The sequence below is a fragment of the Manacus vitellinus genome, unplaced genomic scaffold (assembly GCF_001715985.3).
Source record: "Manacus vitellinus isolate BGI_N305 unplaced genomic scaffold, ASM171598v3 scaffold_0_pilon, whole genome shotgun sequence".
Lineage (NCBI taxonomy): Eukaryota > Metazoa > Chordata > Aves > Passeriformes > Pipridae > Manacus > Manacus vitellinus.
The window spans coordinates 31,028,618-31,045,106 of record NW_021938789.1 but is presented as its reverse complement, the minus strand read 5'-3'; the positions used below and the strand labels follow the sequence as shown (position 1 = coordinate 31,045,106).

General features: G+C 34.3%; 1 protein-coding gene across 5 annotated transcripts; it reads left to right on the top strand.

Annotated features, from left to right (window-relative positions):
• Window positions 1-954: 954 nt before the first annotated feature.
• On the top strand, window positions 955-14,420 carry CEP44 (centrosomal protein 44). 5 transcript variants are annotated; one of them, XM_029962156.1, is made up of 11 exons: window positions 958-1,135; window positions 3,132-3,275; window positions 3,878-4,025; window positions 5,022-5,168; window positions 5,928-6,035; window positions 7,490-7,621; window positions 8,011-8,220; window positions 10,971-11,040; window positions 12,996-13,123; window positions 13,382-13,419; window positions 14,218-14,420. In XM_029962156.1, exons 2-11 carry the CDS (start codon window positions 3,187-3,189, stop codon window positions 14,324-14,326), a joined length of 1,179 nt encoding a protein of 392 aa, XP_029818016.1. In that variant the 5' UTR covers window positions 958-1,135; window positions 3,132-3,186; the 3' UTR covers window positions 14,327-14,420. The 5 variants fall into 5 exon arrangements, with proteins under 5 accessions (XP_029818027.1, XP_029818021.1, XP_029818024.1 ...); XM_029962161.1 differs by having other exon boundaries at window positions 956-3,275; window positions 7,493-7,621; XM_018070799.2 differs by having other exon boundaries at window positions 958-3,275; window positions 3,952-4,025.
• The last annotated feature ends 2,069 nt before the right edge of the window (window positions 14,421-16,489 follow it).

The following is a 16,489-nucleotide window of genomic DNA, read 5'->3' as shown; positions in this document are numbered from 1 at the left end:
CTGGAAGTGACGTCACCGGGGCGCAGGAAGCGGAAAAGTGGGCCGTTGGTTCCGCGCGGCAGATAGTGTGTGTCCCCGCTCGCTCCCAGGGGGAAAACAGCGGCGCTCCCGGCGGGACTGCGGGTTCCCACGGGGGGTGCGCCCTGGCGCGGGTGAGCGTCAGATCCTCTCCCGGGGAAGGGGTTTTGTCCAGCCGTGCGGGCCGACTCCAAGCGCAGGGTTCTGCCTCTCCCTGGGGCCGGCGAGCCCCAGGCGGGGAAGGCCCGGCCTCCGGCTTGTCCAAGAGTTAGGGAGGGCGGATGTGGAGCCGGCCCCAGTCCCACTCTGGCGAGTTTGCCTCAGCACGCTGCGCCGTGTCCTGGCGGGGCAGCCAATGACACGCAGTTCCTTGTGCGGTTCGCTCCTGTGCGAGTTGCCTGTGTGCTCCAAGTGCGACGGTGGTATCTGGCACGATAGCGAAATCCACTGTTTGTCGGTGACGTTTTTGCGTCTCTGCGTAATGGTGCTATTTCCCCTCAGTTCCCCACCCCATGCGAGAGGACTGGCTAGATAAAATTAGAAGAAATCACAAACCTATTTTGTTAGGCATTTCAAAGACAATGCTTACAGTGTTGAGATACTTGGTAACCTGCATGGGGTAGCTATTTTGGTTCTTTTTTGGTTTTGGTGTTTTGTTTTGTTAGTTTGTTTGTTTGTTTATTTGTTTGTTTTTATTTGTTTTTTATTTGTTTGGTTTTTATTTTTTTTTTGTTTGTTTTACATTGATTCTTTGAATACCATGTGCAGTTTTCAAGAATTGTTGTTTGATCCACTTGCAGTTCTGTGTTATCATATCTTAAAACTTTGTTGTACCGATTTTATTCTGGACAGCCAATGTTGTGTAGATGTTCCATCATGAGTTTCTACAGGCATAAGCTATGTGCCACTTTTTACTGTGTTGTAAGATTTTCTGCCAACTTCACTGTTATTTTTATGACCTCAAGCTATTTTGTTTTGTAGTAGTAATAGCAGTTTTTTTGTTTTATTGTAACAGTAGTTGCTTGTTTTACATCCAGAGGTCCAGTGTAAAAAGGATTGTAAATACTTTTGGGAAATGGCCTGTATGATTAGACAAATTCCTGTGAGAGTATCTTCTGTGAGTACTTGCGTTGCAGGTTAGAGCTCCATTTTTATATCAGGCTCTTTGAGACTTGTCTTAATATGTAGTTACACTGGCAAAACCATAGGATGGATCACTTTGTAAGGTAATGCAGGAAGAATAGCTACCTCAGTTTCCAAACAAATTGGTTAAATTGTCCCAAACATTCAACAGCAAGTGTTGTGTACTTACATTTAGCACAACTAATAACTGAGAACCTAATAATTAAATTGAAAGAACCCCATAATTAAATAGGAAGAAAATACTTTAAGAAGGGCAGAACACATGCAAAGAGCTTGATCTAGAGGATTGCTGATTAAACACCAGAGAAGCACAAGAAGAAAAACACCCTCAACAAACCCAGACCATTAATACAAGCCTTAACTGTCTCTTGAGACCGTTGCTTCGTTTGTAGGTTGTCTGTCAATGCCCCTTCACTGCTTGGACTGGTAGGCTTCAAAGTACTTGTTATCTGGCAAGAAAAGAAATTCAGTGGAGACAGTGGCAAGCAATTATCTCCCAGGTTCTAGCAGGAAGTTGAACAGTGATTTTCTATTCTAAGGCTTAATAACTGAAGTCATTACTCTTTAACTGAGGCTTTTGTGGCAAGTACTGTAGAGGATTAAGCCAGTCACAAGCAGATCTTGAGGATGTGAGGAAGGATGTTCTTTGAGAGGTGTCAGCTTTCAAATTTCAGATTTTAGGCTTTTTTTAATCTCCTCTAAACAATTCAAAAAACACTGACTTTAATAGTTTGCTGATAGGCTTTCTCAAGTTCTGTCAGTCTCTCCAGGTTGTTAAGATGCAAGCATTTGTTTTCAGTTGTGACTTTGGAGCTGGGCTATGATCCAGTCTGTGCTCTTAAACTTTTGTATTGGAGAAGAGCTAATACTGGTTACATATAAACAAATGGTTGCAAGGTACAGTATTTTTAGGCTGTCTCTAAATACAAATTTATTTTCAAGGATAGTTATTAGTACTGATACTTGAAGGTACTGCTTCAGGTGTTTCATTTTACTATATGCCAGCCAGGCAGAATTGCCAGTACTTTTAGATCTCTTATGGCAATTTTTAATTTTTTTTTTCTTGTTTTCTCCCCAGTCTTCTCTTCTTTCATTTGACAATTTATTAATCAGTTCTGTTTGGTACATACTAAAAGTGGGTGCTTCCTGTATTTAATTATGCCTTTGATAGATCTAAAAACTGATTTGGATGTTGGTGGTTTCATGCTTTGCTGATTCTCTTTTTTATTTTTTTTTTCAGTCTTCAGTTTCCTTGTGGGATAGTTCTCCAGGAAAAGAGCTTTTTGTAGTTTGCACCAAGTCCTTAGATTCTAAAGTCTCTTTCTTCTGCAAAGCAAAGCTTACAATAAATTAAAAGTGGATTCTCAAGTTGTATGTTACAATGTAGAAGTTAAACAAGGACTTTTTGGTTATCATCCCAATAAACTATTTTGCCTAAATATCTAACCACTCTGTTACCCCCTCCCCCCTAACAATTTTAAGTGTATTTAACAAATTGTCTAAATAGAGAAATATTATCTGATGAGTTGCTAGTCCTGTCTTCTGATGTCTACAAAGCCAAACATTGCTCTTTTGGCCAGTGATCTTAGGGCCAGGTGGAGAAAAGAAGCATTCTAAACTGAAGAATGCAGAAGCTTTTCACTACTTGTGGAACTTCTGCTCCTTTGAAACAGCCAAGAAACTTGTTTTCATTCAGTTTTAGTGGATTCAGCCAACACAAAATTCTTAATTCTTATGTTTTCAGATACCTTTAAAACTCTTTGGTAGTTGATCACATTGAGGATTACTGCTTGATCCTCTTTCGAATGAAAGAAGATAATGCCTGGTATTAATTGGTATTGAGCTGTAGTTCTGTGCTGTATTGTAATGCTTTGGAAATAGTAGTGTTTAGAAAGGGGAGCAAAACTCTTTGAATTTCAGTGGTAATTCTATTGCATTTCCTAATTTTTGTGTATATTATTTTTTTAAAGGGGATGTACTTTTTTACATTTATTCCATACTGAAAGAAGAATAGCATACAGAATAATGGCAACAGGAGACCTAAATGGAAGTTTAAGAAAAATGGAACAAGGACTTCGCTTGTTAAGTTATCCCAGAGATGTGGATTATACAGTGTAAGTGGCAGTGTGAAAATTTGAGCTAATACACGATGACAGCAAGATGTGTAAACAAGCTGTGTGTGAATATTAGCATTACACATAGTGATGAGTAAGCAGAGCATATGTCTGCGAGAAGCTGGGGTTTGGTGAATGGGAAGTGGAATACAAAAGGGTGCAATTTTCCTCCTCTGAGCAATCCTTAGAATAATCCTGAAGTATATCACTGTTTTGCTCTTCTGCTGTTCTCTTTTCTTCAGTTAATCTCTCACCTTTGTAATTTCTTTGTAAGTGCTTGCAAAACTTCATTCAGGAAGTTTCATCCTGTAAAGATTAAAAAAAGGTGTTGAATGTTGAGCTGAAAATGCTGGTGGGCTTTAGACCTGTCGATGTTTAAATTATAGGAAGATCACAAGAACTTTTTTTTTTTTGAGCATTATACAGATAACAGTAAAATCTACTGAATGAGATATGCCTGAACAAAAAAACCTTAAAATGAAAGAGAGACTTGGATATAACTTGCTGGCTATATTAATGCCTTTCAAGTTAAATGTTTGAATTCATGTAATGAAAGGCTTTTGTTATCTTCTGCTGTGTAAAATACTTTTGTTTCTTAATAGGTTAGTAAAGGGTGATCCAGCTGCATTTTTACCTATCATCAACTATTGTTTTACTTCTTTTTCAACCTGCATAGCAGAGCTTTTGGTAAAGTGTGATGTGGAACTGACAGCAAAGAGTGACTTGCGTTTTATTGAAGCTGTTTATAAGGTATCTGTCTTTGTGTTCTTTGCAGAAGAAATGCAGTTTTGAGTATAGTCTCACAAAAATTAAACATCTGCTATGAGTTTTATTAGAAAGTGAAAATTTTTGGCAACAAACGTGAACTGTAGCTCTGTTAGGAGTTAAAATGAGTAATAAGTCACTGTGTGGCAAGGGTTTAGGATTTCATGAAAATAAGGATGGGTGGTGTTAGCCAACGGTCTCTCTATTTTGAGATAGTTGCAGAAACAGTAATATGGTTTTTTGTTTTAAAGAATACCAAAATATTTATTACCTAACAAGGTTTATGGAAGTGACCTTGGAAGAAATCATACCACCAAAAAAATCCCCACATAAAACTTAAAAAACTGTAATGAAAGCACAATTAAGAAATATGGCTATTTTAAAACGCTATGCCATTTTAATCTATGAACTCAAATACTTAACACTTTATAAGTTGGAATCAAGTTCTTAACTGATTGAAAATAACTTTAAACTATCCTTAAAATATCCATAAGCATGTTTTTAGAAAAGGTGGCTTGATGTATTAACAAATGGTGGCTAGTTCAGACTAGTTTCCATCTGAGGAGCACAGAGACTGCTTTACAGAAAGGTTCTGGGGCAGCTTTACGTAGCCCTCTGACGCATTTGCTGAGATTGAAACAACTTTTTGTTGCACAGTCACTTTGGAAAATCTTTGTTTTAAATTTTTTAGTATTAATTACTACAGTAATTTATGTAATGAATCTTAAGACTGTGGGTTAAACTTTAGAAGAGTGATGCAAATGAAATGTTTCTAGAAGAGGAAGTATGTTTAAAGCCTAGTTAAAAGAAACAGCTATATATGCATTTATATATGTATAAATAATCAAATGAGAAAAGGTTTAACTGTTGAAGTGCAGAATGAAAGAAAAGATTGTAGTAAAACAAGAATATGACCATGCCAGTTCTACAGCAAATTGTGTGGTGATTTTGAAAGTGAAGTAAACTCCTGTTTTGTTGCAGTTTCTTCGAGATCAGTTTCAGTATAAACCAATTTTAACAAAAGAGCAATTTCTTCAGTTTGGCTTTGCGGAAAGAAAAATGCAGATTGTTTGTGACATTATCAACTCTGTGGTGAAAAAACATAAGGAATTGAGTAACTCTAATAAGGTACTGATTAAAAGGTTACCTTTATTATAAGTTTCTTTTGACATGCTTGATGTTGCAGGTAGAAGCCGAAGACCAGTTTGTTTAAGATGCAGCATCGCTGATGGACAAAACAATGGATAATTAGTATGAATTTCCATTGTTAGATGCTTGAATGCTATCATTCAAGACATGAAGTTGCCAATTCTTTGAAGTATAAATGGAAAAAATATTAGAATGAAGATATATCTAGTACTTGGTGTCTTTACAGTGATATATTCGTTTCTCAAATCTGAGTATTTTCATCAATGATACTTGTTTACATTGTTAAGGCATTATTTTTATCAGTGTATGTTGTGTATCAGTCTGTGCTTTAATGTAAAGAATTTTCAGTCTTCCTATTTTACAGGATTTTGTTTCCTTTGAGTTTATAACAGTCTTCAGAGCTTCTGTATACTTAATTTGCTACTTTTGGGAACATAACTACAATTTTTTCTATTTGTTCGCATTTCAACTCTGGTGCAAGTTGTCTTTTCTATTTTACAACCACCTTTGATGCAACTTTGCATAGGCATTAATGAGTGTATAAATATGGCATGCACTTGTGCATCTGTGTTCTCTGTAAATTTGGATAATTTTTTTTAGACATTATTGTACTACAGAGGTTTAAATTTTTTTGTGTGTGCGCACCATGAAATATTTCTGACTATTAGTGATGGTAAAAAGTGGGGTGTGTAATCCTGGAAAATTTTCCTATCTTATTTTCTTCTGTTCACTTTGGAGGTTAAATCCCAAACAAGGAAAAAACTCAAACCTTTTAAATATGAAATATGGTCAAATTGTGGTAAAGGCCTTGCTGATCCTGGTGGCAGCGCTCCGAATTCCAAACAGGTATGAAAATAACTTTTATGTTTTGTGTCTAAAGGTTAATCTCATTTGTAGCATTTCACACTCTGGATGGAATTTGTGCTTTTATTTAGATTTTAACACTTAATCAAACCAGTTTTGAGGTGACCTGGTGTTTGTTTGTTTGTTTTTCCCCGAAGTGTGGTTGACTGAAATAATGGCTGAAATACAGAGGATATTGCCTTTTTTACTGAGTAGCTGATCTCAAAGTCTTGGTGGTAATAATCTAGTGCTGTTGTTTGTCATTTGAATTGTATCAAATGGAGGGACAGCAATGAAAAAAAGGTAAAATCAGAAAAAGAAGCTACATTGTGTTTGGAGAATGAAGTGTACTTGGCCTAATGCATGTGTTGTCAACTCAGCTTTCAGACCACTTTTTGCTTTTTGTTTAAATCTGTTCAGCAAGGATTTCTTAATGTCTCCTGGCTTTGGTTTTACAAGAGTAAAATGATTATGATTTGAGTAAAAATGATTCTGCATTATGCTACTCTTGACATGTGGAGAGGAGGCAGCTTTCTTAATATTTTCTGCTAAAGGGGTGCAAAATAAAGTTTTACAAAACTTTTAGGACTATGACTGCCCAAAGTTGGTGATTTCTATTTAGAAGGAAAATACTGCTTTTATCAGTGTGGAAAACTTCACAAAGAAAGTATTTGAAATGGCTTGTCTTCTCTTCTGGTTGTTTAATGGTAGAAATGAGTGGGGATATATAGTGCATATTAAGAATTCCCTAGAAGAGGAGCATTTCAGCTTCACTAAAACATCTAGGAATCTGTATGTGTTAAGATGCTGCACAAAACTAGTACTTGTGCATTCTTAATGATTAAGAATTTTATTTTGTTTTGTGGCAGGATCAAAGGACTTAATCCACCTAGAAGGAATTGCAAAATTTTTCTCTTACTTTGTTTTCTCTAAGGGAAGCCTTCAAAGGAAACTAAATTTGTAGCTTGTAGGGCTATTTTGGTGACAGTTGTCAAGAAAGAGAGAATTCTGAGCTTCCTAGTTAAACTTTTGTTTGTTCTGAATCTTTTAGTCATGGTTTTGATGTTGGAACTGTCTATGAATCTCGCTAGATGTATTAACATACCTCCCAATCCACACTTAGAAATCTAACAACCCTTACATTATGAAAGGAGATTGCGTTTCATTCATTACTGTTTGTGGAAGGGAAACAAGGTACACAGTGTATATGATAAAGTGTTTGCATATTTGTTTTACAGTTCTTTCAAGTCTGTATGATTTTTTTTAAATCAAACTGCCTGCTCTTGCTTTCTGTATTTTGTAACCAGTTGGGATAAGATTGCCATATTTAAATAAATACTAAAATGATAGATCTTATGTGTCATTAGTTGGGTAATAAATTGAAGTGTTCTTGTAATGAATAACACCAGCAGTTTGTTGGGGTTTTTTCTTTGTTTGTTTTTTAACATACTCAAAAGAAGCCTCTAGTAGAGCGACACTCAGGAAATGAAGTTAGTGGTGACGTTCATCCACTACCCCTTCCAACACAGAGGGGTAACGAGGAGGAATTGTGCCTAGATCATGATATTGTGGAAGTTAAATGTGACCAAGTAAGAACTTTTATTTTAAGATGCTCTCTGCATGTATTCTTAATGTTTTTTACAGGGTTTTTCTGAAGGGATAAAGCTTTTTACATTATAGCTGGATGCTCCTTAAGTATAACTAATAGTTATACAATAAATATATTGAAAAAATTGGAAAAAAGAAAAGTCATTTAAATTGAACTGACCTTTCAAGAGACAGTTCTGTCAACAGTTTCTTTTAAAAGCTGAGTTCCATGGATAGGCATATTATGACAATTCTTAAAGGAAAATATTTTTCTAGTGTAACAGGATGCAGTTACTGAACTTGAGGAAGATTGCACTTAATTTGATTGATTAAATGATGAATTATATATGTTTTGAAATTAGAAATTAGATGTTCTTATCCATACTTTCAGGTCATAGAAGGTAATTCTGAGATTGAGTTTTTAAAGAGTCAGCTTGCTGATTGCCAGGAAAAGCTTCATAAGCTAGATTGGATAGAAGATAAACTACAAGTTTTAGAAGAGAAACTGCAAGGAAAGGTGATAATAGATGAGAAGGACTGGAATAACTTGTTGAATCGAGTTTTGCTTCTTGAAACAGAACTGTTGTTACAATCCAAAAAGGTATGTTAACTTCTATTTTAATGCTATAACAAAAATTGCCCAGACTCAGCATTGTTGGTCTGTTTCTACTCTTTCTGCCTCCTATATGTGCCTTTTACTGGTTTTAAAGACATAATTTGAATGGAAGTGCTGTTTATGGAGTTGATGGTGATTTTTTTTTTTGTTAAGTTCTGTTGTGCTATCATGCTCTATGAACAAAGCTCTCCATTGGGAACTGGGTTTGTGCAGGAATAGCTAAGCCCGTTTTCATTAGTTATGCTTTGGTGTGTTTTTATTTACTAGTGGAGTTATAGAAGGAAGTTTTTGAAGACTTCTGAATATGCAGTCTTCATTCTATACAACTGACATTGACAAAAATAGATGGCATGTGCAATGGAAAATGCAGGATTAATTAAAGAGTTAATTCTTATTTTAGTCTTTTTTTTTTTTAATTTGTGGCTCCTTGAAATTTCTAGTCTAATTGATGTTTTTTTACTCCTGTTTACACCCTCTTCCCCCACTTCCTATTTCTTGTCTATGATGTTTGTTGCAGTTTTAAATGTGTGAAAGTGCTACAGTTGTGATGTAGCTACATTTGGCACAGCAAATCAAATCTTATGTTGCATTAAGACTCTGGGTTATTTTTCATGCAGTTCAAAAGTCCTTGTGTGCACATTATATAATTTCATTTAAATACACATGTAAGTATTTCGAGATGCAGTGAACCATAGCATAAATTTTTTGATCACATGCTTAAATTCAAAGTGTATTTGCATATGCATCTCATCTGTATCCTTCACATACTGTCAGATGCTGTCCAGAAGTTGAAAACTCTTGTGGAAAATAGTTGGATTTTTCTCCACAGATGTAAAAATGCTGAATTTATTCGTAACTGGGAGCTTTGTGTGTGTTGCTGAACCCACAAATTTGAAAATGTTGCTAATATTTGTATACAAGACATTTTTTACTGTGTGCCTTGAAAGTGTGCTAGTTATGCAAAGTCTTGAAATGGGTAAGTGTTCAGACTGATCACAAGATTACTGCTAAAGGCTGTGGCTCAAATAGAAAGGATCGATGTTCTCAGTCACATTTTTAAACAGTTTCATGTCAGCAATGGCTCAGGTGATTTACCATCTGAAATCAGTTTCTTATGGATATTGGAATTTAATTATCAGTAGACATATGCCCATATAACACCACCAATGACAGTGTTTTCTTTTGCTAGCAGTCTCAGGAGGCCTTCAGGTGAACAGCCTGGTTCACCAAGGTTTTGGTCCTGTTTCAAATACATTCTTTTTAAGAGATTGTTGTAGCAGCCCAGGAAAGTTTGTGTTTCAGACTAGACTTGTTCTTTTTTTTCTGTAAATTTGGTTTATTATTACTTAAGTGACATGTTTATTGCAGTTGTTCCCATGGTTGGAATAGCGTTTGGAAAATACTCTCAAAAATATCACTGAAAAATTTTTGAGTGAGGTAATTATATTTCTATACTACATGTTACTGAAAGAATTCACCCTCAGGAACAAATCCAAATGTAGTTACTGTGTGACATTGTTGCTGGTCTTTTTTCAAAGCAAAATAAGCTAATTCTATATATATATGTAAGACCACATACATATATACATATATATACACATGTGTATGTGTATATGTATATATATGTATGTATGTATGTATGTATATCTATATTTATATAGTCTTCAAAACCCTATTTCCCAGTAGGCTTTTGAAAACTGCCAAGAAATAATCCTTTGGGTCACAGAATTGCTGCTTCCTTGTTTGATGAAATTGCATCCAAATTGTACTTCACATACACAGAAACAATTCAGAATTACTTCTTTAGTCTTATTCTTGCACTTTTTGGGGAATTTTTGGAATCTAGCCAACACAGCAGAAACACTCTAAGATCTGTCTTTTGCTGTTGCAAAAGTAGCAACAGCTGTGCATTTAGCTCTGGGAAAGTGTGAAAGATACCAAATCCATTTCAGTGAAAGGAATTAAACGTAGACAGTGGAGATATCTATTTTTGTATTTTTTTAAAAGAGATATCCATTATTACAGGTTTTTCCAGCATCTTCCCACACCATATGTACTATTTCTCACTCATTCACTTATTTGGGTATAATATTCCCCTGTTAACTGATATAGACTTCAGTATATAAAACAATATGTTTTAAAGGCTGAGATTTCAAATCATAATGATAACTCATTGGTAAAAAAATAGTCTAGATGTTGTTTGAGTGTTGTGTTTTTTAACTTTGAAATTAGAAAAGTGCACTCAAAAGCATTTAATGTTTCCTTGCTTATGAACAGCCTTTTTAAATTAGATTGACTTAAACTGAGAACCTTTCTTAAAAGAGCACTCTCTCATTTGAACTGCATTTCTGAATATCAACCAGCAGTGGAAGGTACACTTGCTTTGTTAAGCTAATGGCAACCAATGTCAAGATAAAATGATTAGCATGCTAAGAACTAAGGTTATTTGTTCCGCTCATACCTAAGTTATATGAACTATGTTTTAGCCTGTTTTTGTCCTGTTTACAAACAGCAATATTGATATTAAAAAAAACTCCATGAAATAGACTACTTTTTAAATGAAGTGTATGTATGGAAATGTTGGATTTTTTTAATCCTGTAAAGACATTTGTGCAGTGCCAACTTGACTGGATGGTGCAAATGCATACGTAGTAAGTACTTAAATATAATTTTCTTCAGTCAAAATATGATTTAAACAGGGTGTATGGCTAAAATGCAGTAAACTTGTATTTCAGAGAGACTTACCTACAGAATCCAGCAATGTAAGCTGGACATGTACTTCCAATAGCATTCCAGTTTCTCCTGGTGAGTATTAATGATTTTCCTTTTAATTAACATAAATATGCTAAACACTTCTTGCTGACCTTGACTAAAATACTCCTTTTAAGTAGATAATTGCAATTTAGTGACCTCTGAATTTAAATCCGTACTGCAGATTAGAATTTAACGTCCTCATCACTTCCTGTCTGTAATTGGTTCTTCAGAAGATTTATCTACTCTAGCTTAGTAATTAATAGTTACAAATAGCTACTCAAAATATTAATGATATAAATTTAATTGAGATGCTGTTGCTAAGGTAGTGAAAGACAATGTTATCTGGACTTTAAAGCAGTTACTGTGTTTTGAAAATACACTATTCATAAGCACAGAAGGAATTATTTTTGCTATCACTGGTTTTATGATGCTGTTTTCTAGTTTTATAATGGGACTCAAGATAAATCAGAGCCTTTTTATTCATAATCTGTGTTCTTTTTCAAACTACTGCTGAATGTTGTCTATATTTCATCCCTTTGAACCAGTTAACAACCATCTAACTGGCATTTTTGCTAAGATTTCTCATTTTAAGCAGGAAGGCAAAATCTTTTTCTTCCATTTTCATCTTAATTTTGATAACATACAAGAAGTAAATGAAAAAGCCTTAAGTGGGAAAGAAATTAAAAACATTGCCCAAGCCATAAGTAATTTTTCTGTCTTCCTCAATGATAACTCTTTATCCCTAAGCTTGCATCATTCACTTCATTGATTCGACCTTTTTCCCCTGTGGCAACTGTTATTCCTGCCACCAGTGTTAAGGAGGAAATGCTGTTTTCCATTTCTTCTAGTGTTGGCCTGTTGCATTGTAATTAAAAGGGAATCTCAGAAATTTCTATGGAAATGAGGAAGGCAGTTTCTTGGTTATGTCAAGGTTTGTTTTTATTTTGTAGTCTCAGAAATGGGACCCTCCTTTTACAGGAAAGCTTGCAACATGTATACTTCGTTTTGTTAGTTTAGTGGTTTGTTAGTGACACTTAAGGACTTCATATCAGTAAACAGATGGTCTTTCAAAGAGAATTTTCATATTTTCAAACTTCTTGAGTTCTTCTGATTTTGTTACTCCTGTTTTTCTAAAATTCAAGAAATTTTAGGCATACAAGTTATGGGACCAATCTTAACTTTTTTATCTGAGATGTACAGTGCAGGAATGCTTTCGTACTCTTTTTGGTTCTAGTGCTCTTCAGAAATCACAACTGTACAGAAGAAACAATTTTTAATTTTAATTGCTTAAAATTAGTTGATATGATTTTTAGACACAGTAGTGTAGCTAAGCATGTTCCAAAGGTATGATGCATTGATGGTGACCTTACTAAAAATAAGGACATGGGAACACTTTTTCCTAGATACTAAGTTCTCTTCCCTCACAAATTTTAGTAATCTGAAATTGCAAAGAATAACACAGCCTTCCCAATATAACAGAAAAAAAAAGTCTCTTTCTGCTGAATGGTTGCTACAGTTGTCCCAAGGGGAGGAAAGCCAGAAAACGGCAAGAGCGTGATACAAATTTTAAGCTAAGCAAGAAGGTGATAATTTTCTATAATGTTTCTGCTACTTATAAGACAGGTTACTTAGCACAAATTAAAGATGTGTTTGAACAGGCAGTTTACAATAAAAATAATGTAAACTATATGGAATTACTATTAAAAGTTGACACTGTAATCAGATGTTCGTAAGTTTTGATTTTGCTGGAATCAGGATAAAGTAATCTTCCTAGTAATCTTTTTGGAATTTGCTTTGTATATATTATACATAGTAATACTGCATTTATCTTGTTTTAAAAAGATTAGAAACCTATTTTGGACTCTTATAGTAGCTTTTCCTTTTCCCGCTCTAAACAATGCATTCTCTTCTGTTATTACATACTGTAAATCAAGTTTTTTGATAGCTGACCTTGCAAAAGGGAGCAAAAAGGCAAAGGTGACACAAAACCGAGTATTTCTCTATAGATACAGAGAGGAATGAGGAGATGCCAGAGAGTCATCTTCAGTCCTCTGGATGCAGTTCACTATTATCCACAAACCCATCTCCCAAAGCCATGACCATTAATTCTCATGATCTGACAGACATTTCAAAGGTAAGTAAAACTGGGGAATGCTTGGTTGATTTCCTTTCTGAGGTCAAGAGAACAAGTAAGCATTGGTTTTAGTTGTATATACTACTAGTGAAAAACAAGGAAACTAAGCAAAACTACATCTAGGTCTGTCTCATAAAAATACTTTTGATATGTAAACAGTGCTTAAAGTCACATTTTCTCTGAATCTTTAAGTTGAAAGTCCATCTGAAGAATGTCAGCTTTGAAGAGTTCACTAACTTTGTTGCTTTTAAATTGTAGGAGACAATAAGACAAAGAATGGAAAAGATAAGTAAAATGTAAGTAATAGGAAAGGGCAGCAGGAATTTATTTCCCAGGAGGGATTTGTATTGGACTAAGGCATATAGAGAATGTACATGTGTGTTCCAAACCTCAGAGGTCTCTACATCAGGTGTGGCATTTCCTTATGACTCCACTGGATAATAAATCCACTTACAGTTCTGTATTTGTGGGATGAGTCACTGTTTTGGTTTCTAAAAAGCAATAGAAAGCATTCTTAATAGTATTAAATAGAGATTAAAGAGTGTTTAGAATTTGGTTGACAAAAATTAGGAATAGTATTTATCTTCTGATAAGAATTCCCTGGTACTTGCAACTTTTCTCCTGAAAAATAACTACATATCTTAACTCTACTTTTTATTATTTAAGGAAAAGTAAAACTAATCTCAGCTTAAGAATTATGTTAACTTATTAAGATGTATTTGATACTGATCCTGAGATCTGTAATAAAATTGTTTGGTAAGAAATATTTTTATTATACTTGAAGAGAAATGCATTTTTGTATAATGTTTCTTTAGCAAGAGATTTCTGTAAGTGGCTGGCCTGTAAAAATGTCTAGCCTTTTCTGTGATTTTGATTGTGTTGCTTGGGTTGCCTCTTTCTTTATGTGTATGTAAGGTTTATGATATGTGGTAGGCATTTAAAATACAAACCAATTGCAGAGGAAAAGGGAGGATGAGAGAAAACTTTTGGTTTCGTGCTATATATTAGTATTTTGGATAATTAAAAAGTTAAAGGCAAGACAGTAATTTCTTACCTGATTATAATAAGCATATGTGAACAAAATTTATTTTCAGAATTGAAGAAACCTTCAAATTGTTGAAAACATCAAGCCCACCTCTGAGAATACCTGAAAGCACAGGTCGTGAGATCTGGTCTGTGCAGACTTATGGATACCAGGAGTAATATGTATGTTTATACAGCATTAAATTTTTAAAATATCGAATTTGTAATGATCACTAGTGCTTTTATTTCTTTGAATAAATATTTTTCTGATGTATCTGTGTATTGATTTCCCTTCCCCTGACCCCAATTTTTTGTTTTAAAAACTGCTCAAATAGCTTCTCCCACCCTCCCTGCACTTCTGTAAATTGAAGTCATTACAGGAGTGTATTCTTGTGTTGACATTTGTTAGCAGTGTGCTAAGTAATATGTTTTTTAAAGTGCAAGCTTGAGGACCGTGGTTTACATCCTGTTGGAAACATTCCAGCTGGAACTTGCATGTTACACCCAAGAGGCATTCTTACATACCATCTTACCATCTGTACTATTGAATAAATCTTAATAAAAAACTTATATACACAGTTTCAAATAGGTACCTTTTCTACTGGGTATTTTTTTTTAAATATAAGTTTTCATGCTGAGCTGGAGAGCACCAACACTTTATGACTTACATTAACACTGACAAAGTGGGGTTCAGTTTGATCCTAAACACTAAAATGTGAAAGTAAGCCACAGACTTTGACTGCAAGAGATGTGCTGAGTGTTTTAGTGCTTTTACCCAACACATTTTAAGACCAGCAGCACAGATGGAGACCAGCCAGTGTACAAAGAAACACAACATTTTCATTATTTGAAGCCATACTAAGATTTCTGTTTAGAGACATAAGTAGATGTAAGACTTCTATAAACATAATCAGACCAAAGATGTGTGAGGTTTGGTAAGATTTTTTTTTTTTGTTTATTACTCTTTGTAAATTGGTAGCCTATCATATCAAGGTTTCTTTGTACTTTAATATTTCACTTGAAAGGATTTTTGGAGTTTAATATTACAAAACCACAAATACTTTTTTTTTTTTTTGCAGAGTTTTCAGATAAAGACAGAAGCAGCTGTTTGACATGCTGTAAAAATGATTTATATGTTTTAACAATAGTAATTTTTTTTTTCTATAACCATTAGGAATATAAATTGACTTTATTTTATATACAAACAGAATAACTTAGTGATCCATTATGTTATAAAATGTAGTTCTGCAACTTTTTTGGTTGTTTAAAAAAGAAGAAATAAAAAAGATTGGAAATTAGATGATATGAATGTGTTTTGCTCCTTATTTGAAAACAGACCTTACAAATCACTCTTCATTATTCTAAAATGAAATTAAATGAAGTCTGCTAAATGTTAGAGCAGTTCATGTTTTTAAAATAGGACTACAGCACCATCTTGTGGAAATCTGTATACAAAGTAATTATCAAAGGAGTAAAAATTAATATTCCTACAGTAGTGATCAAATATTCTGAATTATTATCTCTCTTATTTTTCCTCTTTGCCTTGAAGTCAAAGGGGCTTTTATGTTAAGTAAGATATTTATTCTCTATGAGATTTGATAATATTTCTGGCAAGAACCAGAGGAATGAATCTGTTGTTTGTTGATGTCATGGCAAAAATGAGAAGTGGTAGTCGGTGTAATTGATTCAAGTTACAGTGATTTATCACTGAATGCCTCTGGGGAATGCAGCAAGTGCTAGGTCTTTCTGTATGTGTGCAATTCAATATCATCTCTGTTTAGTGCTACAGAATTGAAAATCCAGAGCTTCTTCCAGCAGCTTAAATGCTTAAACAGTAATGAAAAGCTGAAATCAAGAATATGGACAAAGTGAAGTTTGAGAAGTGCATTATTGTCTTGTAAAGGTTAATTTTTCTGAAAAAAATAAAAAATGGTAAAAATATGTGAGAAGCTACTGGTATTTGTGGAATTTATATAGTAACTTTTTATTAGAGATGCTTAAAATTCATTACTAATCATTAGTGAACAGGGTTTTAAAACAGCTTTTTCTATCAGCTGCTTGTTTTGACACCGGAAGTTAGCCATGATTTTGAACAGTCGCAGTTGTAATATATTCTACCTCAAAATTATTTATTTGTGAATTATTTACAGTTATCTTTCCAAACACTTTATGCCACCTGTAGTTCCTGTTCAGTTTTTTTCTAGGATCTTTAACTCTGTGGTGAAAATATCTTGGTTCAGTTATAACAGACAGCAAACTGTTTCTTCAGGAGAGGTCTTATATCTGCAAAAATTGTTTAGTGATAGTATGTTGCTTCTGTGTTATCTAGGCAGATTTCTGTGT